The sequence below is a fragment of the Prinia subflava genome, chromosome 2 (genome assembly GCF_021018805.1).
Source record: "Prinia subflava isolate CZ2003 ecotype Zambia chromosome 2, Cam_Psub_1.2, whole genome shotgun sequence".
NCBI classification, from domain to species: domain Eukaryota; kingdom Metazoa; phylum Chordata; class Aves; order Passeriformes; family Cisticolidae; genus Prinia; species Prinia subflava.
In genome coordinates this window covers 65,426,712-65,452,499 of record NC_086248.1, presented here as the reverse complement: position 1 = coordinate 65,452,499, position 25,788 = coordinate 65,426,712, and the positions used below count along the sequence as shown (strand labels likewise).

Genomic DNA, 25,788 nt, shown 5'->3' with positions numbered 1-25,788 from the left:
CCTACAGGTTCTGATAAATCAGTGACAAACAGCGACCAACACCAGAACAGGGAAAAAAAAGGAAGTACGAGGTGGGGGGGGGGGGGTAGGAAGCTGTTTTCCTTCACAATAAATATATATTGAGTATTTTAGATTTATTTTTTTAATAGAGGAATATAAATAGACATCTCAAAAAGGACCAAAGAGAAGTGCCAAAGGATTAATTTTTCTAAATTGTCTCTCAGTTTGCCATTTGCAACTTGCTCTCTTGTTTTGCTGTAGTGTCAATAAAGAGTGTACAAATAAGGTGTCAACTACAAGGGTTCAATGTGGGTGTAGACCCAAAACTCATATCTATAGCAAATTCCTCTTTTTTGCCTGCATGTACAAAGAAACTAACTGACAGGAACTTAAAAGCATAGATGTGGGCAAAAGAGAATTAGACTATGCATGCTGGTGATCTTCTACCAGAAGCAAATAAATGTTAGCTTACTTAAGACTTTCCCTTTGCTTTATCAAAATAGATGCTTCAGGCCAGAAATACGGGCACTTCTTCACTGAGACTTTTTTGTCCCTTGCTAATTTCCCTTCCCTCTCTGGAGGAGTGTGTGTGCTCATGGCTACTCACCAAAAATGCCACCCACCTCTGAATATGTATTGATAGACATGCATTACATAAAATAAGCATCTAAAATGTGTCTCAAAGTACGTTGCAGCAGTGCAGCCAAGGAGACAGAGGAAGGAAAGTATGCTGTATCACTACTGCTCAGACTTAGACAAGAAGTACAAAGCTATTACTGACATTCTAAAACCAATAACCTGACAATCTCAAACTGCATCTGTACATTCCTTTGAGACACTTTAATATAAGGAAGGGTAACTGACTTTCTTCTGAACTTGTTACAGTTCAAAACCAGTAAGTCTATACAAAACCAGTAAGGCTATTTCCTCCATTTTCATCTAACAGCATTTTTAAATCAGGAATTTTTGTTTTGAAGCCTTTTTGGAAAAGTCACACTTAAAATAACCTCACGAAAACTTTGAAAAGCCTCCTTTGTGCACTAGAAAAGAATCCAGTACTACAGCACAAAGGCAGAAGTAAGCTTAATTTTCACACAGATTGCATCAAAAAAGACATGAAAAAGCTATTCTTAAATTAAAGATCACAGGGCTATGCTTTTTCTTTAATATTAAACTGATTTTTTTTACACAGTTAATTTTCCAAGAACCTCTTTAGTCTTTTCTAAAGCAAGAACTCCAAGTCCTGCATTCCCTAGAGATGCTATAGTATCTAAATCCAACAAGAGATGGGAGACAGTGTTTAATTGAACAAAGGTTACAAAAAATGAGGCATAATGACGTTCATTAATGTGTCTTCCGGCACCAATAACGTTATGTAACTTGATTTCTTATTTCCTAGTCCACTGAAATGAGACTTTGTGTTTCTAGGTCAATGATAACCAAGACTTGGTTGCCCAGAGAAGTTTGGAAGCTCAACAGAGCACAGTCTTCAGGGACTGGAAAACATGGAATGCCTAAAGGTTTTTATTTTTTTCCTCTTAAAATTTATGTATCTATGTTGGGGGTTGTGGTGTGGTTTAAGTATGATTAGGAACTATGTTAGGGAAAAAAACCCCACACTACACATCCTTTAGCTAATGCCAAAGATATTATCATCAAAAAGCTTTTTTAAAAATATATAATAATTTTCTTAATAAAAGTGAAAAGCCAGGCTTCAGTATGCTAATGTGAATTCTCTACTGAATCAACTACTGAAATCCCCAGAAATATAACCACTCTGGCCTCTGGAACCCTTTTGTGATGGGTTTGCTACACTGTGCATATCCACCAAACTTGCTTTCTTGGCTCTTTTTCTCTTCAAGAAAGCAATTTTTTATATTCAATCCTTACTTTGCATTTCACCATAGCATGAGTACTACAAAAGCACCATATAAACAACAGAACAAAATCTGATAGAATAAGCCTATCTTGCTCATCCAGCAAGTTTCTAAAATAAGTGAGCATGTTTTGGTTTAAATCCATTGTAATATGACAGCTAAAAAAGGACATAAGAATCATGAAATTTTATGGCTTGCATAAACTACACGAAAGAAGTAGATTAAAACAGGCTTGGTTTACAATGTTATGCATAGGAAAAAAATGTTTTTAATGGAGCTTTAAAAAAAAATCTGTTTAACATACCTAATCAGGATTTAATGCAAGAATTCATACAGACTGTACCCCAGAGACAGTAAATATGCCTGAAACAGTGTGGAGATTGAAAGAGGAAGAGAGAAGGAAGCTGTTGCAACTTTCTACTCTTCGTGTGGTGGAGAAAAATGTTTACTTTTACACAGAAGCAGTAATCATCCTGCTAGCAGTGGAACCAATTTTCAAATGCCAAACTGCCAGTAAAAACACATTCAGTTTTACATCAAAAGGACTACAGTGTGCTTTTGGTGAAGGAAAACTAATCCCACCAAACCCTACTATAGAAGCATGACAGCTATTTGATATCATTGGAAGACTTGACCTCTTTCCATTTCTGTTTTTATTTATTTTATAGTAAACCCAGAGTGTCATCACAGGCATTTTCATACATCTCTGACCAACAGAAGGCAGGAAGAGAACTAATCCTCTCTATTTGCTCCACTTTTCTTTTGCCTGCCTGTCTCCCCAGACTCTGCTCCTGGCTCCTGTCAGAAGAAGGACAACTACTTACAAGTAACTTAGGGACAAACCAGAACCTTTAATCTAATGTATACAAGAACCAGTGTCCAGACACAGGGGACTGACAGTAAGAAATCAGCAAAGATAAAATAACATTTTAAATTGTCTGACGAAAAAGCCCTGAAAAACCACAGAGGGAAAGATCACTGTACAATGCCAGGTAAAGCATTGCACTGAGTCTATTTCAAAGACATTTAAAAAGATTATATCCTCTAAAAAGCAACCTTAAAGACAAGGCAATATACCATCAAAATAAGGATCCTTCCATTTCAGATGAAACTGTTTTGTACAGCTGTCTGCAGAACAGAAGTTACATTTCTTCCACACTCTTCAAAGTTGTACCTCCTTTGAAGAAGCAAAGGAAATTTGTGTCCTCAATGCTAACTCTAATTAGCTTCAAACTGCGTAACTGCACTGCAGAGTGCATAACTGGGTAGCTTTGGATAACAGTTAATACTCAGTTACATGAAACCCAAAATGAGTTTATGGAGGAAACACTGTCAGAGCATCAAACTCTATCTTTTCTGTATGGGTAGCAACTGGTATAAGTTCTGCTTTTTATTTCAGAAAATACTCACAGTAAAAGGGGGAGGGATAAATAACACACAAAAAAGCATTATTCTGTTTGTGCCTCCAAAACATGTACAGCCTCCAGCCTAACACAAGACACACAGAACATCTGCTGCATATTAAATGGTTTATTACTTAATTGAGCAAGAGCCCTCAAATATCCTGTTTGTACTGCCTATTTTCCTGCAGCCTTAGCAGTAAGCATCTATCTCTTCAACATAAGAGAGCCACATTCCCCTTTCTTTGCTAGCAACAGACTGGCTTGGGTTTGCTTAGGCTGTGTGATTGCTGAGCACTGATGGACTGCCATTAGTTTCTTGCATCAAACTGAAATGATGCCACCATTAACAAGTTGGGTGCTGCATTGATTTTAAGAGCAGTCAAACTCAGGTCACCTTTTGCTCATTTTGTGTGATTGAGATTCCTCTGCATTTCTTCAAAAACCACCAATAGGACAAGTCAAATATGTTTGGTATCAAGCTATTTCACTGTTAAATGATACCTCCCTATTAATGCAGAGGTCTTGAGAAAGACTTTTAGTAATTATAGTTCAAAGCCAATACACTTAGGGGAAACTTTATGATATGCAGCACTATATAAAGATAGGATACAATTTGTGAGCATGCTCACATCTTGAGAGGTTTCCTCTACGTCAGCCTCCTTGGTGCAAGAGTACATCAGGGTCCTTGACAATGAAAGAAAAATAGTGACTGTACTGTAAGGCATCACCTATAAATTATAAATAATCAGATCATTGCCAAAAGTCTCAAAAGTATCACCTGTATGATAATTGTGTAAGGGAGGAATATTCCCTTTAGGGGAGGAGGAAGCACAGGCAACAGAGCCCAGCTGAATACTGAAGCAAAAAAATTACAAGGGACTAGATGAAATTTGAGGCTAGCTCTAGTGTTCCTGTTCTGTATGCATGCATGCATACATGAGAGAGGACTGGTACTGGAAATCCTTCCACAAGCAGAAACCCTGTCAATGGTAATTACTCCTCTTTCTCAGAAACAGTCACTTTGGTTTCTCTTTGGAAGCAAATGATCCAGACAGAAAACTGAATAATCACCAAACAGTCAACAAACTGTCTTCCTCACCAGTCTACTTCAATCTCCCTCATAGCTTTTTGCTCTCAACTCTTCCACTGTGGCTTCCCATTTTCAGAACTATCTAAAACGACAGTGTCTTTGTAAAGCTGTTACCACACAGTTTGTTACCGTGACATGACAGATTATGCTGGATCTCTGCTTTGGGTCACTTCTCCAAAATTTCCTGTCTCTGAATTGTGTGCTAGTATATCCAACATCTGCTCTGTAGAGAAAGATTACTGCAAAAGCATAACTGAATAAAATAACTAGTGTTTGAAAGACTAAATCCTCTACTTCAGACAACTTATGAGAGTCAGGAGGAAGGAATACCCTAAGGGCAACACAACTTTCCCTTCTGCTTAAGTCACCTCCTTCAGCTCATTCTAGTTGCCATCAGAAGTTAGAGGAACATGAAAACATAGACCCTGGCACCTATGCCGTATCTGTAAAAGCCAATGGCATTTAAGAAGAAGAAGAAAAAAAAGAAAAAAAAAAAAGGAAAAAAGGCAAGCCCCCAACTGTAATATTCCATATATTCTAGAGCACAGCAGCAATTCTGCAGGTATCACAACATGGTTGTGGTGGGGTTGGATTTTTTTTGGGGGGAGTAGGGCGGAGCGGGTGGGGTGCATTTGCTTCAAGTAGCAGAGAATCTTCTCTCATCATGAGCCACAAGAACATGAATAACATATAGATTTCTGCTGGGAGTTTAAGCCCCTTGTCAAACAGGGGACCTCCACACCTGTCACAACATTCAATAGTGTGTGTTGCTTTATTAGTTCCATTTATTCCACTGCAAACTGCATTTGCCCAACACAACAGCCTTGCTCAGTCTTTGCATTTGAAAATTGATGACCTAACAACATCTCATAAAAACAACAGAAAATCCAGCTGGACCTGTAAATTCAGCTAAGGAGAGGGGAAAAAAAAAGGCTGCTTTCAGACAATCCTACCAATAAGAAATACTGGTGGGCATTCAGAATACATATATTGATATAAACCACTGTGCAAATCCACTTGAAAACTGTCAATGCTTTCCAAATAATGTTTCATCACCTAGTTACAGGGTTGTGCCCTCCTCCTTTCCAACTGAGTTTGCTATTTGATTTTAACAATTTGCTTGGGGTTTTATTCAGTAGAAAAAGATGGAAATTAAAATAATCCAGGCAAAGTTCTGCAAAATATCCATGGACAATAAATACAAAACTTTGCCTTATTTTTACCCACTGTAAGTTGTTTTAATAGCTGTTCACATAAACCATATTCCTTGATTAAAATTATTCTATGAGAATAACTGTTAACCTGGAAAAAAAGAAAAAAAGGTCCTACTGAAACTTATTGCTAAAGTTGTCATAAACCATTTTTTTAGGACGACTACAAAGTGACTTTCTGCCCAGGAGAAAAGTGTCATTTAATATAACTGACAGTGATTGGAGGTCAATTAAAGAAAGATACCAGGACTTAGAAGAATACTTCTGTGAAGCAGGGCTATTTAACTCAGCTCCACAAATATTTTCCAGTACAGGGTGGATATATCAGACAGATCAGAAGATGGACCTATTACTCACGTTCACTCACTTCATTTCCCTTCTCTGCTTTGTTTCTCTATATGACGAGATGTTTTTGTAGCTCTCCAGGCAAAGAATTGTGATATTTTACATACAGAAGAACCAGTATGTATTAAACAGGGTTTCTTTTTCTTTAGAAACAGAATTTGAAACCACAACCAATTTCTCATTAAGAAAAAACAAAAACAAAACCACACCAAAATCATAGAATCAAAGTGTTATTTTTAGTCCTCAATACTTAGAAACAAGCCCTAGGCCATGGCAAAGTTACATAGTAAAGGTATGGAGTAAAGTAAAAGCAGTAAGTAAAATACTGAAGGTATAAACAATAACACTGAGAACACAGGGAAGGTCTCAAACCCAAAAACTGGAATTGGCTTTAGTGACTGAATGCCAAAGAATACTTCAACACATCTGCAACAATTTCCCAGAAATGTAAACTGTCAACTTAAAGACATTTAAAAAAAGGTGAAAACATGCAAATGCAGCAAGACACCTTTATACGGCTCTCTTTCCCCAGAAAACTTACTGAATAGTATACAGCATAAATACAGATTTTTTTTAAAGTAAAGGAATTTCACTAATGTTTTGTATTTAGCTCATTTATACTGTATTTAGCAATAGGGTGCACTAGCTTCAGTACTTTAACACTGAAGCCATTGCTTTCTCACAAATCTCTTCACATGTTTCTACAAGTATATCCAAAATAAGCATGCAGTAAGCATGCTTACTTTCAGTATGTAGAGATTTTTTAGGCCACACACATCATCTTTGTACCCAAGCTGTTTTTCCAGAACAGCGTTAATAATGTGATTCACATCTGACCTGTCTGTTTAGTTTTCTCTCTAGCAATAAAAGTACCTTTGTTTTTACAACACCATGGGGTTTTGTTTGTTTGTTTGTTTTATGTACTGTGCTGTGCTTACCATTAGCCAGTCCCTCATGGATCTAGCATTAAGATAATAACTTCTTCCTTCTCTTCCACAGTTGCTGCACTAGCACCATGCAAAGCATAAGCAGGAAGACACGGGTGAGAAAGGGGTTTGAGAAACTGCAGCCAAGCACCCATGCTCACTGGACTAAGAATCTTGTGGCAGCCAGAAATGTCAGAAGGCATTATCTGCACAATCATACAGAAGAATACAAGTTCATCAGAAAATCATCCCAAATGAGGCTGACCTATTGAAAATGAGTAATTTCAACCAAGCATGACTGATTTGTAGCAGTCTGTGTTTTATTCAAAGCCTGGGGACTTGTTTCTACATCAAGCACTGAGGCTCCTGAAAGCCTCCCTACCCAGCATGACGGCAGGCGCTGACCACAGCGCTGATGTCAGCATCAAGTATTGCTCAGTATCTCTCTGCTACAAATCTTGAGATTGAAAAATCTCATGCACAGAATAAGATTATCGGATACATTGAAATTTACCTAAAATTTACACCCTCCCCTTCCCTTGTATTTATTTGATGATAAAAATATTTTCACAGTTAGTCTTCCCTCTCCTTTCAAGGCATCAAAATGTCACCCTTTCAGCATTTTGTTTTGTTGGAGGGTTTGTTCCCTGGCTTGAACCATATCCCTTCAAGGTAATGAAGGCTTACATAAACTTCTAGCCTTCTCTTCTGAGGCAGATCCATCACGCAAAAAGAAGACGGGACCACAAAAGAGAAAAAGGTACAAATAGTTGTTATTTAAAAAATATAAAGAATCAAGAAAGACTTCATATCAGATAGATTCCACGGTAAATATAGACTGTATAAAATTTAGAACAAGGTGAAAAGAAATTTTAGATGACCTGCAGTAATATATAACTGAAAAATTATGTATTTGTTCCAGTAATTTCTTTAAAACTATCTCATTGACTCTTCTCTCTTCAATTACTGCTAACATTAAATTGGTGCTGACCTGTTACACTGACTTAATGAAAAATATACTAATAAAAGTAATGATTGGATGCAATCATTCAAGTCTCTGCTGGAACTGAAAATTTTAATTTAGACCCAAGTAAATCACACAGATATAAAGTATGCATTTTTAATGACTGTTTATAAAATGATAAGCATTGTCCTTTCACTAATCATTATATTTTACTTTATATTTTAAAAATTCTTCAAGCATGCAAGTCACAAACCAGCTGTTTCAAGCGAGATGAAGTCTGGGTTTTTTAAAAAATCTATTCTATTAGCTATATTAGGACTTTTAGACTAAAAATTCCTTAGTAACAGACAGAATGCATAAAATTCAGTCCAACTTCAAACAAAGGGAAAATAAATGTATCAGAACATTTTAATGATTTATGGCTTTGGTTTACTGTCTCTTAAGCTTCTAAATACTGTTTTCAAACACAAAATTGCTGAGAAAAATATTATAAAACTGACTAGGAAATATCATTGGCATTTTGTGTTATACCATCAAACACTGGCATAGAGATTTTTTTCCCTCTATTTACACATTCATTTAACAAGAAAGTTCTAAAAGATTAAAATCCTATCATAAAATACAGGAATTTCCATTAGCAGCAGCTATTAAATTCCTTGAGAACATCTTTGAAATGTTCTCTCTCACCACACGCTACGCCTGTTCATTTAAGGAATGGGCCCTCAGTGGCTGGGAATTCAGAAGAACTATTCAGCTTCCCATATCCCCTCAAAATCCGTCCTACAGAGAAACAGGATGTAGGGATATCCAACAACAACCACCTAACAGCACAGTCACGTGTCAGTGATAGCATGGCATCTCAGACTGTCAAAAAGTAGAATTAAGGCTGATGTTCATTCACTGCAGAACCAGAAAAGGCTGCTCATATCACAGAAGTTACTGCATTTGTATTGTCTGTTTGGCAGAGCAGGCACCAAAGTTTCACATCCAGTTAATATATAGTGCTTGAAACCACTTTAGGACATGGTAGCTTCACTACTAGTGCTGACATAATGCTACACTATCATTAAGCAAGATAGAAAGGACCCTCGAGAAAACTTAGGTTTTATACAGGATGCTTTTAAAGTGTCCTCACACATTACAGGGGAATAAATTATAAGATGACCAACCAAGCATGTAAAATAACTCATTAGTAGTAAATGTATGAGGACAACACTGCACTCCTTACAAAAAGAGGTGCCTAAAGAACCATGCCAAGACCATGACACAGACCAAACGAAACCCAACCCCCACAACCAACAGCCACTTCTTCGAGTAAATATTTTCTATCTTAATTACACCATGCTCATAAAATTCAGTAACCTACTGATTAAAACAAAGTCATCTGAGTAACTCCAAGGAATGACTGCAGACACTACCAGGCACAGCACTATATGGAGGAATTGCACTTGTACCTTAATAACTGAAGCTCAGCATACCCCAAGTCTTCTGATGCGGACAACTACTGACAATACTTTAAATGACACACGGAAAGGAATCATGTTACCAACCTCAAGATGAGCATTCAGGTTCCAAATCTGATAAAAAGAAAAAAGACCCCACCTCTTCCCCAAAACAACTAACTCTGGATGAATCTGTAAGTGGTAAGGACCTCTGGGAGCTCGAGGTGTAGGAGTGGGCACCTGGACCCAATGTAAGGCCTTTCTGAAGTGCAACACTGAGTTCATTTTGCAGGAAACACATTAACAAAAACATAATGTCCAGCAGCTTCCCTAAAAAGAAAGACTGAAATCTTTAAGCATCATTTGAGGCTTAGCACCCTTTGCCATTCAAAGCTGAAAGACCAAAACTGCAGAGAAGAAAACTGCTTGTTAGTAACATTCCTAGCAATTTCCCAGCCACATAGACCCACCACCCAGGAGAAGAGAAATCCACTGAAACCCAGGTCAGAAGATACAAATGTGTGGTAACTGTCTAGGAATAACTATTAGCTATGGTTAAGAGTTCTTGGAAAGAAAACAAAACAGAACAAAATACCTCCTGTGAGATTACATTGCCCATTAAACCCATAACAACCCTTGCATTCTAAAACATGCAAAAAAAAAAAAAAAGGAAAAACTAATAAAATGTGTAAGAAAAAGCAGAATCCCATACTCTCCCCTGTTTTGTACATACATTTGGAAACAGAGAATCTGAATCTCTAGAATCTGCATGAAAACAGGAGTGGGTGGCTGCCATGGAAACACAATTTTCCCAATTTATTGGTGATCTTCCTAGGGTGGATTACTGACTGTAATATCAAGGGATTGAGGATCCTTGAGTTCAGGAGTTAACTAGAATAAATATTCTTCTTCCCTAAAGAATCTGTCTGCAGCAGCTAGAAGCAGGATACAGATTAAGATGTTCTTAACCAAAAATAAAACATATTCTTCACCAGTCCCTGTCTGCAAATGCAGCAAGTTTCAGGAGGATTTTAAAGTGGTAACAGCCTCTGTCTTATTGCATATTTAAGAAGTGCATCATAAAGTAATGCTTCCATTCAGTTTCTCCAAAACAGCGATGCACGGGGGACTCTGCCCACTGAGAACATGAGACGAAAGAAAATAAAACTCTCTAGTGCTTGCACAAAATTCATATGGAACAGTGTCAGTTACATAAAAATGTTCATAGGATTTGCATTAATCCCTACAAACTCCAGTCCACACCTCGCGTGATAAGTGAACAGCCTTGTTAAATAGAGTATGTTTCTTCTTATCAAAAGAGATCACAGAGAAATCAAGGAATCCTGAGCTGGTTTTACTGACTATACAGAAAGAACCTCAAATTGGTGTCAAATTGAGAAAGGTATGAGCAGGACAAACAGTTTTCATCCCTAATACACACTACGAAAGCATCTGAAAAAAACATGGCAGTGGACCCTGTATTATTGTGGCTCTCTAGCTGCACTCCCCAGCTGAAAAAACGGATTCACTGCAACTGTGCCAGTGTTTTTTCCTGGCTCTCTGCCTTTGGAAAAACAGACCTCAGCAAAAAACAATATTTGCATTCAGAGAAATGTCCTGTCTCATTTCCTTACACCGGTCCATCTCTAGGATCCAGTGAGGCAGCTCATCTACCATCTATCCTCCTTAGGTTTCAGGTAGCACCCAGCATTTTGAAATGCAAGTGAAACACCAATGATCTTTTAAAAAAACATACACAAAATGAAATCCATGAGCATTTTTCTGGGCAGTTACAGCTCAGAAAAAAAAGCTCTTGGGAGTTTTATTGCCTGGTCCCTGAAATAATTTGCTTAATATGCTACTGCAGCCAAAAATTAGGCAATAAAATATTGAGCAAAAATATTGAACAAAAAACCCAATGTTGTACTACATTATCAAACATTGCATTGCTGCAACTTCATCCTAAGTATCACATGCAATAGCAGTCACTTTAGTTCCCTAAGGATCTACGTAGTCAGAAGAACACAGCAAGATGAATAACACAGTTAACTAAGAGAACAGAGAGGCTGTCTTATGGGTGGAGATTAAAAATCAGTCACTGCTGTGCTTGTGCTCCATCACATTCCCTCCCTGGCAGTGCTCACCCCTGAACATCAGGCCACAGCCAGTCACAGTATTGCAGCTCAAGACACAGGAGGGAAACAGATGTCTGCTACATACCAGCCCATCAAGATGTTACAAGATGTCATTAATTGTTGATGGGCTACTACTAACAATGATGGAACTAGTGTGGTCTTTTGTGAGGTGAAATAAAAAGATACACAGAAACAGGCACTCAATTCCTCGCAGCATTTTAAGGACAAAGAGAAAGGCTGATTGCTGTGCTGTTTCTGCAATGTAAGCCTAATTTATGACAGAGCATTCTCCTCCACAGCAATGTCAGAATGACCTCTTAGATTTTTGAGGATATCTACAAATCTTCCTTTATTCAATGGTTTGAAAAAGACCCAGTGAGGTCCTAAAAATTTATATGGGAGTCTTTGATTAAAACAAATGAGACAGTGGTTCCTCAGGAAAGAGCAGTGTGAGCTGTATACATCAAAATGATATTATTAAAAAGGGAACCCCAAGGAAATGTTTCATTTATTGAACTGGAAAAATGTTTATGAATTGTTTCTTTCCCCACAGTGAGACAACCTGCTTTACTCTGCATTAGTGACAGAATAATTTGTCCTTTCATTATCCGGGTTATTTATTATTTTAAGTACTGATCCGTTGCAACTTTCCTGTCTTATCGCAAGACAACCACACTTCTGGGAACAAGATGAAATACAGCCAGGAGAAACAATTCTTTTTGTAAAAGTTAAAAATACACTGCACTGGCATCCTCATTTAACATTTCATTCTTTGTGCTGTGCTGTTGTTTACACATCTCTCTTCTGGAGAAAAAGCCCAGGAGAGCAGTGACACACACCTGAATCATTCATGTAACACACAAATCAGTTTAAGTAAATCCTTAGTGAGCAATGCATTTAAGTCTGTCCACTTGAGAATCCTCATTTAACTTCAGGCATCAACTACACTCTTCCTCTCCTGTAACAAAATACTCCCACCCACAATTTCCACTTCTTCCTCCTAAACACACCACAAAGAAAAGTCTCAGTGAACGATTAATGAGTTGTACTGTCCTTGAACAGTACAAATTTTCAGTGTAGTACAATAGCAGATTTTTCACCAACAATTAACATTCAGGACTCTCAAATATGCAAAATTTCAAGAGTTCTTAAAAAACTCTTATCCCTTACAAATTTAGTTAAAGAGCTCTCATACCCCTTAGTAATGCTGATTGACTACTGGGAAGGCTATTCCCCCTCTTGATGGAGCACGTAGTTTTTGAAACCACATCCTGACTTCAAAGAGCCACTTCAGAGCAGTGTGGTACCTCTTGCTCAAGCTCCTGCTTCCATCACATCCTTGTCCATCAGACCAAGTTGCAGCTCTTCCTCTAGGCAAGAGGCTGTATTGATTTTCCACTTCCAACCTCGGACCATTTAATTCTCCATTCTTATCCCCTCCTAGCTCATATTGTAGTCAAAACTAATGTTTAAGCAACCACCCATTAACTGACCAATCAATTTAGCTGACCACCTCTAAGCAGCAGAGATTTTGTGTGCTTTGTGTCTTATGTCATGAGTAACAAACTAATAAAGCTCTTTCTAAACTATAATTAAGAGCACAGCCTAAAGCAGCACCAATACTTTAATGCTTCTCTTTTCATTCATAGATTTAGTAATTCCAAATATGGAAGAAGATTTTAATACAGAAAATATCCCAGAAAAACAAATCTAGAATAATTAAGTAGAAATTAATTTTAGAATAAGCCCATTGCCCAAAGTCAGACAGGCAAACTGAAAGAGTGAAGAAAGGTTTAAGGCTAGAAATAGATTTTTTTCCTCACAGACTTTTCCCACTGTTAAAGAGAACAACAGAATTACAGGCACCCTGAAGGGATAACAACACACAGAAAGTGGTTTTCAGTTAGGGCTATGCGAACACTGTCGATGAAGTGAAAACAGCTAAGTAAAACAGAGTGAAATACTACAACTTTCATTATTTGATTACTTTAACAAAACAAGTCTGAAACATGAAATACATAGAGAGCAACCTCAAAAAGCTTGAAGATTATCTAAAATATTAATGACCTATCCATAGATATAAAATTATCAATCAAACATTCACAGGTCCTTTGCCAATTCATTCTGAGCTCAAATGAAGCTAAGTTAGGCATCTCTTTGATCCAAGATGCATGCATTATTTAGCATTAGCTAGACATTTGTTCATTTATGCAGACACATGCCAACAGGATTTATGCAAGAGGGTACCCATTTCTGCTTAATTTGAAACGTCCTGGTTCTCTCTCTGGAATCTAAACCACAGTGATTTATAGCTTTTAGGGAGTCTTTGTATTTTAGCAAAAGCATAATTTCAAAAAGCTACAGTCAGAAACTCTTCCAGCGGAAAAGTGAGATATATAAAAGGTTTCAGTGCATCTCCAAAGAACAAGGTGATAGCAGCTGTGCTGCCTCCTCTCGTACACACGTGTGGCTCTAAGAACTTCCACATGCATAAAACCAGCCCACTGATTTTCCATGGTATTTTTGCAGATTTTATTTTCTGGCATACTAAAATATGCACGTAGGGGTGGATTTTTGAGGAAGAGAGGCTGGGAGGAGCAGGCTTGGGGTGGTGCTTTTGGTTTCTTGGTTTTGGTGAATTGGTGTGGGGTTTTGTTCCTTGTCTATGCAGCTGATCAAATTTTGCATCACACATACTGAAATCCTAAATAAATATTTATAAGGAAGACTGGTAAAGAACAGAATGAAAGAGAAACATCAGCTGCTAAGAACTAGCAACAGTGAGAAACTGAAATTATGGAAAAAAAACTGGCAATAAACTCTGAAAACGTAAGTGCCTTCAGTTTCTTTTCCCTATAAATCATTCCCTGTGCCCCACACTTCTGGAGTGTGAATGTAGACTCAGATATAGGTACATTCCATATGTACAGCTTTTCAGCTCAGGTATTTTTAAACTTCTTCCGAGTGTCCCAAATTTTTCAGTATTCTTGGGACTTCTTGCTCCACAATCCCCCTTTTAAAGGCAAAAAAATTTTGAGAAAATGTATCAAATTTAATAGCAAAATAATCAAAATAGGAAATTCATGCACTGCTGCTTAAGCTTCCTCTTGCCCTGCCCCCTGCAATGCACAGAGCAACACTCAACACCCAGACTGAATGTGCTCGCTGATACACTTCACTTAGCATTTATTATGTGAAAAGACTATGAACTACTACAGATGGTGGAAGCTTGGCTTAACAACACAAAAAACTGTCAAAGAACTATAAATATTTGCCACATCCTGGAAGATTCCTGTTAACCTGGGAAATATAGGCTAAATCAGTAGCCCTAATTCAGTTTATTAACAGTGTTGTGGGTAATGTTTGCTTTTAAAGCATGGAAGAATGAGTGATAATTAAAACAAAAACAAGTTTAAAAAATCAAACAGCAAACCATTTATTTCCTCCTGTCCAAACAGACCTCAGCAGCACCCAAACAATGTGAGCCAACCCAAAGTGTCAGATAATACTGTACATATCTATCTAGCACTGCTGAAGCCAAGCACTGAGTGAGGGAGATACTGACAGAGGGAAAGGCCAATAGAATTAGTGTCATTAAGCTGAAGCAAACAAGTCATCTCCTGTACCTGAGGGGCAAAAAAGTAGGTTAATAAAAACAATTATTGAGTAACTAGAGGCAAAAAAGTAATGCTAATACAACAGAAGTCAGAAAAATAAAAGGAAGGAGATGGGACTATCATGAGGGCACATCTTACAGAGCTGAGCCACTGTTTTACCACTCACATTTTGAAGTGTCAGCAAGGACAAGATCAGGCTAGTAAGTTGGAAATAGAAGAAAATGGGTCACAGAGTAGTGGAGACAAAGTGAGGTACTGAACTGCTCAATTTGCATGAAGACAACTTCAAATCTACACTCGGGCATGAAAGTAAAGGAAAGAGGAGAGCAGAGACACACAAACAGACCTGGAAGAACATTTTCAAGGTCAGCTGATATAGTGCTGCAGAAACTCAACAAGGGATCATAAAAAAAACCCTTTGATCAAAAGTAAATCTTACAAATGAAATGTTCAGGATGTTTAATGCTTGAAGACACATAGGCAAAGAAACATTTTAAAAAGTACCAGGACAGACAGTGATGAGAGAGAGGTGGAATAAAGAGAGTATTCTTTGGAGCGACAGAAATCAAGTCATAGATCTGCAATATTCATCTGATACAGTTACACCGCAAATCTGAAACACTGAAAGCTCCCATCTTAACACAGGATATGTATTCTAAATGGAACACCTTAAAGGCAAAACAAATTACACCAGCCAGCAATACTCACTACAAGGCACAGAGTAACTGACAACATGGAATTATGTAAAGTTTACAGAAATTCCACTGAAAGGGCAGTTTTGGCATAATGTTTTGAACAGGGAAAAAAAAAAATCACAGGAATAAAACCTGTGCTCCTCTACCAAGGACACGTCATCCAGTATCCTAACCACATCAACCAATCACTTAACCTTGCTGAGGGAGCAGAAGAACTTCTAACAAGTTTGGGGTTTGTTTTGTTGGCTTTTTGTTGGTGTGGGCCTTTTTTCCCCTTCAATTTTCACTTTATACTTGAAAAAATCCACAACTTTTCAGCTTGATCAAGTTTATTAGCCAACTGCAGCTTCAGCAAGGAATGAAGAGCTCCTACTAAGAAACAGCAGTGAAGCATTGCCATGAGAATCAAACCAATAGATAGCTGTGGCTCAGCTCCCCTCCTCTGGCAATAGCTAATAAACAACACTTCAACAGAATGTGAAATGCCACCTGCTAATAATTCGTATTTGGTATAGCACAGTATCATTACAAGATACATGGGAATCTCTTGGTTACCCCTAACAAAGTAACTGCTTGGAAATAGTCATCCAGACATCATCTAACAAATATCTGCAAGTGTACACAGTGCCTTTGCTGGCATAGGTCTATAAAAAATAGAGTGACACTCAGGGTTGCTTTAACTTCATGGTGTTGCAGACCATTAATGCAGCTTGTATTAAATACTTGATTCAGACATCTATATCCATTACTCACTGTGACATTGCAAGAACAATGCCTTTTTGAAAAATGAAAGAATAATCTCCAAAAGCTTCCGAATGCACTCACTAGAGTCCTAACCTGGATGCATAACAAAATACCAGTTATCCTTTAAACATAAGGGCAAGGATTAAACAACCCAGAGGTGCTCTCTCTGTCAAACTGCTGCAGTTCACTGAAAAAATGAGCAATCCAGCATCATTACTACTAAATTTTTCCACTTCAGAATAAAGCCCCAGTTTCATTAATCAATTTGAGTTCTTCAGATGAGAGGCACTTACTAGTATTATTTTGCTACTATCATGCACATGCATACTGTAATCTACACAAGACACAAACAAGCCTTTAGAAAATGACCTGTAGAGGTCTACCACCTCCCACTGATCTCCTTCAAAACCATATTTGGCTCTGTTTCAGCCTTTTAGTGCTCTTTGGCACTAGTAATCCACCATTTCATTGTTATAAAAAAAACCCACAGCAGATGTGCCTACAAACAGAGCGTGATACTTTAAGTGGATTAGGAAGAGATGAACTCTCAAGAAACAAAGTTCCTGAGTTTATGCTAATAAACTTACTTTAAAAGACTAAATCAAGGAGAAATGTATGCAGATTTCCTTAAGCACTGCTATTTTGGAGTGAAGATGCAAAAGTGCTGCTCATGACAGACTACATTTTCTGTACTACCCCACAGTATTCCAAGTATTTTTGTATTAGTAAGTTTTCCCAAACTCAAATTTTGCCTTCAACCAAACACCACAACAGAAAAGACACCAGTGTAGTTGGCAGAGGGGAACATATTCATCATACAATTAGCTATATAAAGCTGCATGTTCTCTTTCCCTATTTACACCGTACAGATCAACAAATGAGATGGAACCATCTTTACTAGACTGAATTTTTCCAATGGCAAAATCATCTTCACTTGATTACTGATCAGAATTGGCAAGATAGACTCTACCTGCTACATGAATGAAGAAACGTAGATCCAAGTGACTTTTTTACTGTCAAGAAGTATTTAGGAATTAGTCGTCTATCATGTGCGAACCAGAACAGGACAAGCAAAACCAGAAAAACAGAACAGCATGCTATAGATACAATAGTACAAGGCACAGAAAAGTTTTAGCTCTCTAAAATAGTTTTGAGTCACCCTTGCAGTGTAAATGTGTATGGGTAGGGTGCTGCCATTACTGGTGAGTTAGTAACCTGTAGAAAGGCACTGTTCACGATTTTACTGAATTTACATTCATCTTTGCTTTTATGATTCTTGGTCACATCTTACTTCTGCATGCCTTCCTGAACTTTTAGAGTAAAATAACAGATTCCCCCATTAGGATTCACAAAACATCAAAGAACAGTAAAGAAAAAAGTGTTCAGACTGAACATATGTCTCAAAAATTCTTTAGATGAAATTTTATAGTGCATCTCAGTTCTGCTTTACTGGGCAAGGCGAGTAAGCAAAATGGGTGGAGACCTAGAGCTTTTTTATAGAAATTAGTCACTAGGAAATATTCATCATTTCTCCTGTACAAAAATTTGCTTCATTCTATAATTCACAGCAGCATATCTGTAAGACTTAAGCAAATTACCTTGCAGTGGTCATACTGCTGCTGTAAGGTTGGAACATCCCCTCCAACAGGCATTTGTTTTTTCAGTTCCTCATCTTTTGTGTTCAGCCATTTGATTAACTCTTCCAGGGATGTCAGCAATCTGTTCCATTTCTCTGCACTGGCCTCCAAGTGAGCCCTGTGAGACAGCATAACAGCATCTTTAAATCCCTGAATGGCAAAACCAGCATGGGAAAACAATAAACAAAATTACTGCATCAGTAAAATGAGAACATTTCAAGTGTTTAACTGCAAAGCTACTTTGTGTTAAAAAAACCCTCTATTTCAGAACACTTTGCACAGTAAATCAAAATCAGCAGAGGAGAAACAAGGGAACACAGACAATTATATCCCTGATGCTTTAACTCATCTAAAACCTTGAACACTGCATGTCTAAGCAACATAAAATCCTGTGTTTTGTTGTAACTCCACCACTGTTGTGCAACAAGCACAAGCATCACTTTGTGAGCTAAAGCAATGCAAAACTGAACTCTTTCATGCCAGGACCTTGACTCTCTAGAAGCAAAATCCAGCATGTTCTACCAGCAGTGATCAACAGCAAATTGCCTGTGCTGCTGAACATATCAATCAGTGACATAGGTTACTTAATAAATCATCTTTCACCAATGTTGAGTTACTAGACAATTAATACACTGAATCTGTTCCTCAATTTAACTGACAAAAAAGTCCAACTCCACAATATCTTTCTTCTATAATTTTCAAAAATACCTTGACATGATGTCTTCTCCCTGCAGTGCCTAAAAGATGCATAGAAATCTTTAACAGGGACCAACTACCTCTCTTTTACTGCAGTCATTCTGTTATGGTATCATTCAAGACCAACAGGTACCTAATTTATATCAGTAATAACCACTTTCTTTCTTCACACAGATGGGGAAGTAGAGCTGAATGATTTTCCGTGGAGCCTGACACCAGTTCTACAAGTTTCTCCCCTGCTTCTGAAGGATGAGTGAGTTAAACTCTATTCCCTTTCCTATTTTGCACATTGCTGGCTATCTTTTTTTTTCCTGATTCATTGTGACTCACACCTAGAAACTTTCACCTGTCTTGTCTTATCATTTCAGATGGCATTAGAGTGAATGTTGGGGCTGATACAAGAACATTTGGATTGAAGGGATCATGTGCTGCAAGGTTAACTTCAACATAAGCTTAGGTTTGGCCACACTGAGGTCTCCCAGCAACACTAGGATAGGTGAATCAATAAAGCAGTCAAGTAGGAGTATGTAAGGAGGGAAATACAAAGAAAAAAAAATCCACATTTCTGAAAAGGATAAACTAAGTACCTTTAGAAAGAGGAATCTATTCTCCTTCACTCCTGTGAAGGAGAGTACTTAGGTAACTACTTGAGAAAAAATATAAAATTTAAGTACTTGCTAGAAGTGACATTTTACTGCCTACAGTTTTGTTTGTTATGGTTTCTATGGTCCCTTATTGCTCTCACTGATACCTTTATCTCAACACTGAATTGCAATAAGCTGCTTGTAGCTCAGGCCTAAACAGCTCAGTCAGCATCCCACCCTGCACTGAAACCCAAGCAAGCTGTTGTGTTGGCCTTGGTGTGCAGGGCACCAGATTCTGAGTGGAATGTACTGTCTCCACTCTCCTGATAATTTTTAAGAACTGGCCCTTCTTTCTTGAAGTGAAAACAGAATTACACTTCTTATTAATCAGGCAGAGGAGAGACATTGTCCTTTCATCTAAGCCAAGACAGCCCACACTTGAATTTACAGTTTTGCCAATAGATAGTTAAAAAAAAAGTTTGTGTGTATATATATATATATCTTTGAGAATTTCTAGTACCAATTACAATCAAAATGTTCAGATTTATAGCTTTCTGTACATTTGATAGTGAAATCTCTATTCATCATGACTTATTACTGTTTCTAGCACATATAAGCAGTGCTCGCCTCTAAAAACTGGCATACTCTGAAGCTTCAAGATTCTGCTCTAATTATTTAGTGGAATTCTTGTATGCAAAACAAGTTTGAGATTCGTAAGGAGGGGAAAAACTCGTGCATCTAGATAAAGGACAATTAAACCGTGATTCACCACTATTTAACATACAGTGCAATAATATTAATAATGAAAAAAACTAATCTGATATTCATGTGAATCATTTGGCATACGTTACAGGATTAAATGCATTGTAATTTACCACTTAGTAATTGTGTACACACCAAATTAATGTCAATACCAAAAATAACACTAACAAGCACATGGTTTCACAGTCCAGTGCGAGTTAACCTGCAGAGGTAGAGCAGTAAAAGGTGGAGAGGAAATGGACCACACCAGCAGGGACTTCAAAATTTTTCACTGAGCACAAAGTGACCTAACATCCCAAAGAGAGACATTAAAAAGGGAAAAAATACACAGGAAGAAACTCATCACATCAGGCTGGATTTTTCCAGAATACTACCCTTTAATCTCATCAAAAGCAATACTGAAAGTGAAAGGAAGATGATACAGCAGCTGAAGAGAAGACACAAGCATTCAATTCCTCTGGGGAGCAAAACACACATTCAGTAAACTCCATTCAAAGCAAATGCTGCACAGGAGCAAGACAGTCAAGATATGCTTTAAATTGCTTTTCAGTGTAAAGTTTTAGAATGATGTTTACATTTGTCATACAGACATTATTAGAGACAGAAGATAACCTATGCAGAAGTTCTGAAATGTTTCTTGGGCTTTTCTGTTCTCTGAGTCAGGATTTCTGGCCTTTGTTTTGGAATTGGTACTTCTACTGATAAACAGCCTGCAAACAAAGCTTCAGGTGTTTGAGCTTATGTGACAAATGAATAGGCAAACTCGGGGATTTACCAAGTGAAGTGGTGGCTTAAGAATCTGCTCTAATCAAAGTAGAGATCAGTTATAGATGGTTGTTTTTGAGCATGAGTTGGAGCACAAACATTCACCAGCAGCAACCACCAGGTATGCAAAAGCAGTCCTAAAGGAATCCTGGATGAACCTGAAGAACACAGAGATGCTCCCATCCAACTGACCAGACTGAGAGGAACCCTCCCTCCCTCTGCCCATGCTGGAATCATCCAGGAAACAGCAACTCTGACACAACTCCCTTTCTGCTGACCCAGAGAGGCTCTCTTCTCAGCTGGAGACCTCCTCATTTTTGATTCTGCTATGGAGGTAGCACTTTTCCCGCTGAGCAACAAGGGAACACATGGAATAAAAAAAAAAGATTGGTGGGTGGTCCGAATATAGAGAAACAGAAACTCCTTTTCTGTTTCTCTCTTACTTTTACCTCTACCCTCCCCCAAACACTGACATCCTCACTCCTCCTGCCCCAGGAGAAAAGAATCTCCCCTTAGCATCTGGCTTTAAAAGCAGACCCCCACAAGTCTGCAGCTTAATTTTCTTCTTGGAAATAAGATACATATTAAAAAAGAAATAATTTCATGAGGAGAGGTGTAGCATCATAGACACTACAAGTACAGGTTTAAGCAGCTTCCATGCATTTAAAAAAATGTCAGAACAGAGCTGCTTTTCCAGTTTGGAACTCCCTTTACAGTTCAGTAGCAGAGAAGCAGACTCAACACAGTGAATAGCACCACCAGCTCTGAGGACTGATGTCATGAGAAAAACCCATACTATCTCTGTTTGGGAGAGCAGTACTTTCACCAATTAAAAATCAGCATAATCAGAATGTACACATACCTGAAAATATTCTAAAAAGCTTACAGAAAATTTAATTTAGAAGCACCATCCCAAGCTAAAACCCATAACAAAACAATCAGATTTTTCATTATTCAGTCCTAGCACCTACAAGTTACATATTGTTCTCACTAGAGTCATCCATCCATGCTTTTCAATTCATCCTTGTAAAAAGACACACCAAGAAAGCAAAACTTGAAGGCAGACTTCATATCAGTTCTGTGCTTTGCTGCCTCCCTATGAAGGTTTTCAAGACTCTTGCACAAATTAGAAAAGCAAACTGCAACCAAAGAACAGAGCAAAATATACGTACTCAGAAATACTATGCTTTTTTCAGTAATGACTGAGATTTGAAAGGTTAATTTATTTGTCTTAGATTTACACCAGTATTTTATTTCTTGCCTTCCACTTCGATCTCAGGCCACATGTGGCTCTGCAGCATTGCAGGAACCAGCAGAGCCACATTAATTCTGCCCAGTGGGATACACATGCCATATCTATGAAGCACAGGAAAGATGGGTCTGTATTCAGAAAATGTATTCCCAATTTCTGAGGACTGACTGCACAATTGGTCTTTCTGTATTACAGCCTTGGAACTCATAGCTGTACCAGATGAGTGGCCTGAAGGCTCTTTTTCATCGCCATCCATTTCTCCAAAATTATTACCAACCCCAGGAATGACCAAGGAACCCAATGGTTCTTGCTAGGACTCCACAATTGATAAGCTATTCTTTTAAGAGCATGCTTTTGTCTTTCTCTCACACAGACCTGTGAATAGAGCTCATAACAACTCAAGTCCAACAGCTCTTGCATTAAATTGGGTATGCAGTGGAGCCAGTCTCTGCAAGCCCCCACAACAAAATGCTTGGTTCTTTGGGTTCAAGCTCTGACTGTGGGCTTTCAAGGAGTTGATTTACCTGTTTCATTTAACTGTTTAGAAGGCGGGTGATGGGATAAGTGGATATGAAAAGTAAATATGACATTTCCACTCTATTTCACTCATTCAAACTCTTGTGCCTAAATTTCAAGGTCGGCTATTTTCCTGGCCTTTGGAATATTCATATGAATGTTCAACATTGTTCTTTTCTTTTAAAAGAACGGTTTTCTCAAACCAACCAAGCAAATAGTTGCAATTAAAAGCTATAGAAGTTATTTTCTATGCAATTCATTTTCATGTAGAGTTTAATTCAATCATGAATATGGGAGTATCTATTTCAAAAATGGCATCACAAAGATTTAACAATTACTACAGTTGAGCTTGGCACAGATAGGGTCAGAAAACTGCAAAATGATCTTAAATTAATACGTACTTTAAAAAAAATTCAGTGGAATAGCAGACATTAATAATTCAAAACTAATTAAATGAGTAAGATATTTAAGATGCAAGTTCTATTAAGTTAGTAATTTCAAAACCAAAATGTTGTAAAAACAAAACCATCAAGCAACTCCTGATTTCTCCTCAAAGTAATGGCAGGTTTGCAGAATTATTTCACTAACACTGCCATTGATTTACAACACGGAAAGACTCAATGCACTTTCTGGAAATTTTGGTACAAGGTCAGCAAGTTACGACTCTGAAGCTCTGGAGACAAAACAAGTAGTTAAGCCTACCTGGTGAACAAGTTCACCAAGTTTCTATTTTTGCACTTGGGGGGTCCTTCATGAAAGAGGATAGATATTTCATTTCAGTGCTGTGGTCATATTTGTCAAGCCTCTTAGAAGACAGGAAAAATGTCCCATCATACCTTGATGTTTTCATTACTCACCTGATGTTAGCTGACTTTGCCTTCAGGTCGTTCCAGCGCTGGTTCATGTCATCAAGCCGGTGCTGGAGCAGAGCAGCTTCCTCAGAGTTTCCCAAGGCTTTCACCATTTTCTGTCGGTTTCCATCAATGCTTTTAAAGATGTCATTGTGGGCATCAATCTCAGCTTGGATATCCTGAAATACCAGCAAGAAAAGTTCAAACATAGTTCTGTAAGTAAGTGGAGGAGTGGAGAGCTGACTCTAATGAGTACTCCTAAACACTAGGACAGAGCATATGTTCCAGCTTTCTTGGGTGGCTCTGATAAAAGATGCACAGGAGAAAAACTGCAATCCTATAAAGTCACTTCAAAAGGTCTAGCTTTCTTAAGAAAGAGAAAAAGAGTCTGAAAGTCGTCCAAGGTTGTGAAAAAGGTAATAGAAGTATAAACACCAAGTTCTGTGATGTTGTGTTTTGTAGCACTGAAGGTAACTGTCTCCTGTTCGCCCACGCATTTCACACAGTGTGGCATTTGCAAACGCACCACAACTCGTTTCCTCTCCAGAAATTACACAGATTCAGCCTTAGCTATGTCATCTCTTTCTTCTTCGAAACAAAACATTTTAGAAACTTTACAGTCTAGTGAAATGCAGCCTTTATCTAGTAGTTTAGGTCACACATAATGAAAGCATTTAACTAAAATCTGTAACTAAAATGGTTACAGCAACAAAAAGTCCATTTTCATAATTAAGCTACATTACATTATGGCCTGAATATGTGGAGAGGTAGACACAAAATGGCAGGATGTATTATAATCTGAATTTCATAGTAAATACTGAAAAGAAAAAGAAAAGCTTGTGATTTCCATTCAGTTGATTCATTTCTCCTCCCCTTAGAAATTAAACACATTTTATTCTCTCATTAACCATCTGCCTTAAGAAACACATTACAGATGTTGTCCTCATCTAATTGAGCACAGTATTATTGTTAAAACACATAAGAGCAAACAAAACTTCCTGCACCACCACCAATGGTTTCTGGCATCCATACATCTATCTGTACTCCAATAAAGCAATGTAAATGTAGGGAAAGCCAGGAGGTGTACTGGCTGTCTCAATAGGATTAATCAACGAAGATTATGACAGGAACTTGATGCAGATGTAAATAAACTTCGTTTGCAAAGGAGGAAATCAAATAACTGAAATTCCTTAAAGGTTTTTATTCTTCCAATCAACTCCTCAGTAATCACCATCTGTTCCCAGAAGCAGAAAAGGAGGGGGCTTATGTACCTCCCCATCATAAAGATATATTCCTGCTGCCACATACACACATTGAAGTGGAAAAGTAGCCATGAATTTGAGAGAGTATGACGGCTTCCTTGAGTTAGTGGAAAAAAACCAAATAAGTCAGGATATTGGTGAAGAAGTGGGGGGAGGAGAGATGGGGCAGTGGGGAAGGAGGCACTGGTGAAGCTCTGGCCAGAAGAGCTACTGTGTGACTTTGGACAACTACCTTTCTTTGCCCTAACATTCACTCCTTTAAAGCAGGTAAAAAGGCACTTTTGCTATCTTTAAAACAACCTGATAAAAATCACCAGTCTAAACAGAAAAACAAACAAAAATTACATTTAAAAGGGAAAAACAAAATGGAAATGTCTGATGATCAGCCAACCCAAATAAGACGGCAGAGTCATCAGGTGGATTAGATACTTATCTGAAAACATTTGCAGCTCCTGTTGTTACAACCCCAACATGCATGCAGGTGCAGTGAAACCCAGCTCCATCCCACACAGCAAGAGATGCAACCACTGTACACTAGACACAATTCTAACTGCAATCAATCTGTGCAAAAATTTTCTCTTTGCCTCTTCAAAGTCATAAATGACAACTTCATTGAAAACAACTGATCTCTAATTTTCCATCCCACAACCACAATATTAATTGTAAATCCATTCATTCTAGAACCTTCATAAAGCATTCTTTGATTTTACTTGAGAGGACAATTCAGCATGCATGCTGAAAAATGTTTAATTCACAACAAGTTTGATTGCTGTATTTTCCAGTCATCATGTTACATTAATTAAGGTACAATAAATCTGTTCATATTCTTGAGTCCCATCTGTAATAACCATGTTGAGACAACTCAGTTCAAAGAATGAAGTTGCATAATTAACTTCTCTCTCATTTCTGATTTCCATTTTCCAGGTAAAAAAATCCAACAAACCACTGCTAGCTGGTAGATAACCCAACAGGATTGATAAAGGTAATGAATGTGAGTTTGTAAGAGTCCTCAAA

The 25,788-nt window shown here is 37.8% G+C and overlaps 1 protein-coding gene across 5 annotated transcripts in view; it reads right to left on the bottom strand.

The window, feature by feature from the left end:
• The window catches only part of UTRN (utrophin), a 343,691-nt gene that overhangs the window by 94,705 nt on the left and 223,198 nt on the right, over window positions 1-25,788 (bottom strand). For all 5 annotated transcript variants that reach the window (XM_063390324.1, XM_063390322.1, XM_063390325.1 and 2 more), the window contains 2 exons: window positions 23,519-23,691; window positions 18,048-18,204 (listed from right to left, as the gene is read on the bottom strand). In XM_063390324.1, coding sequence (XP_063246394.1) covers window positions 18,048-18,204; window positions 23,519-23,691 — 330 coding nt within the window. The remainder of the gene's footprint in view (window positions 1-18,047; window positions 18,205-23,518; window positions 23,692-25,788) is intronic.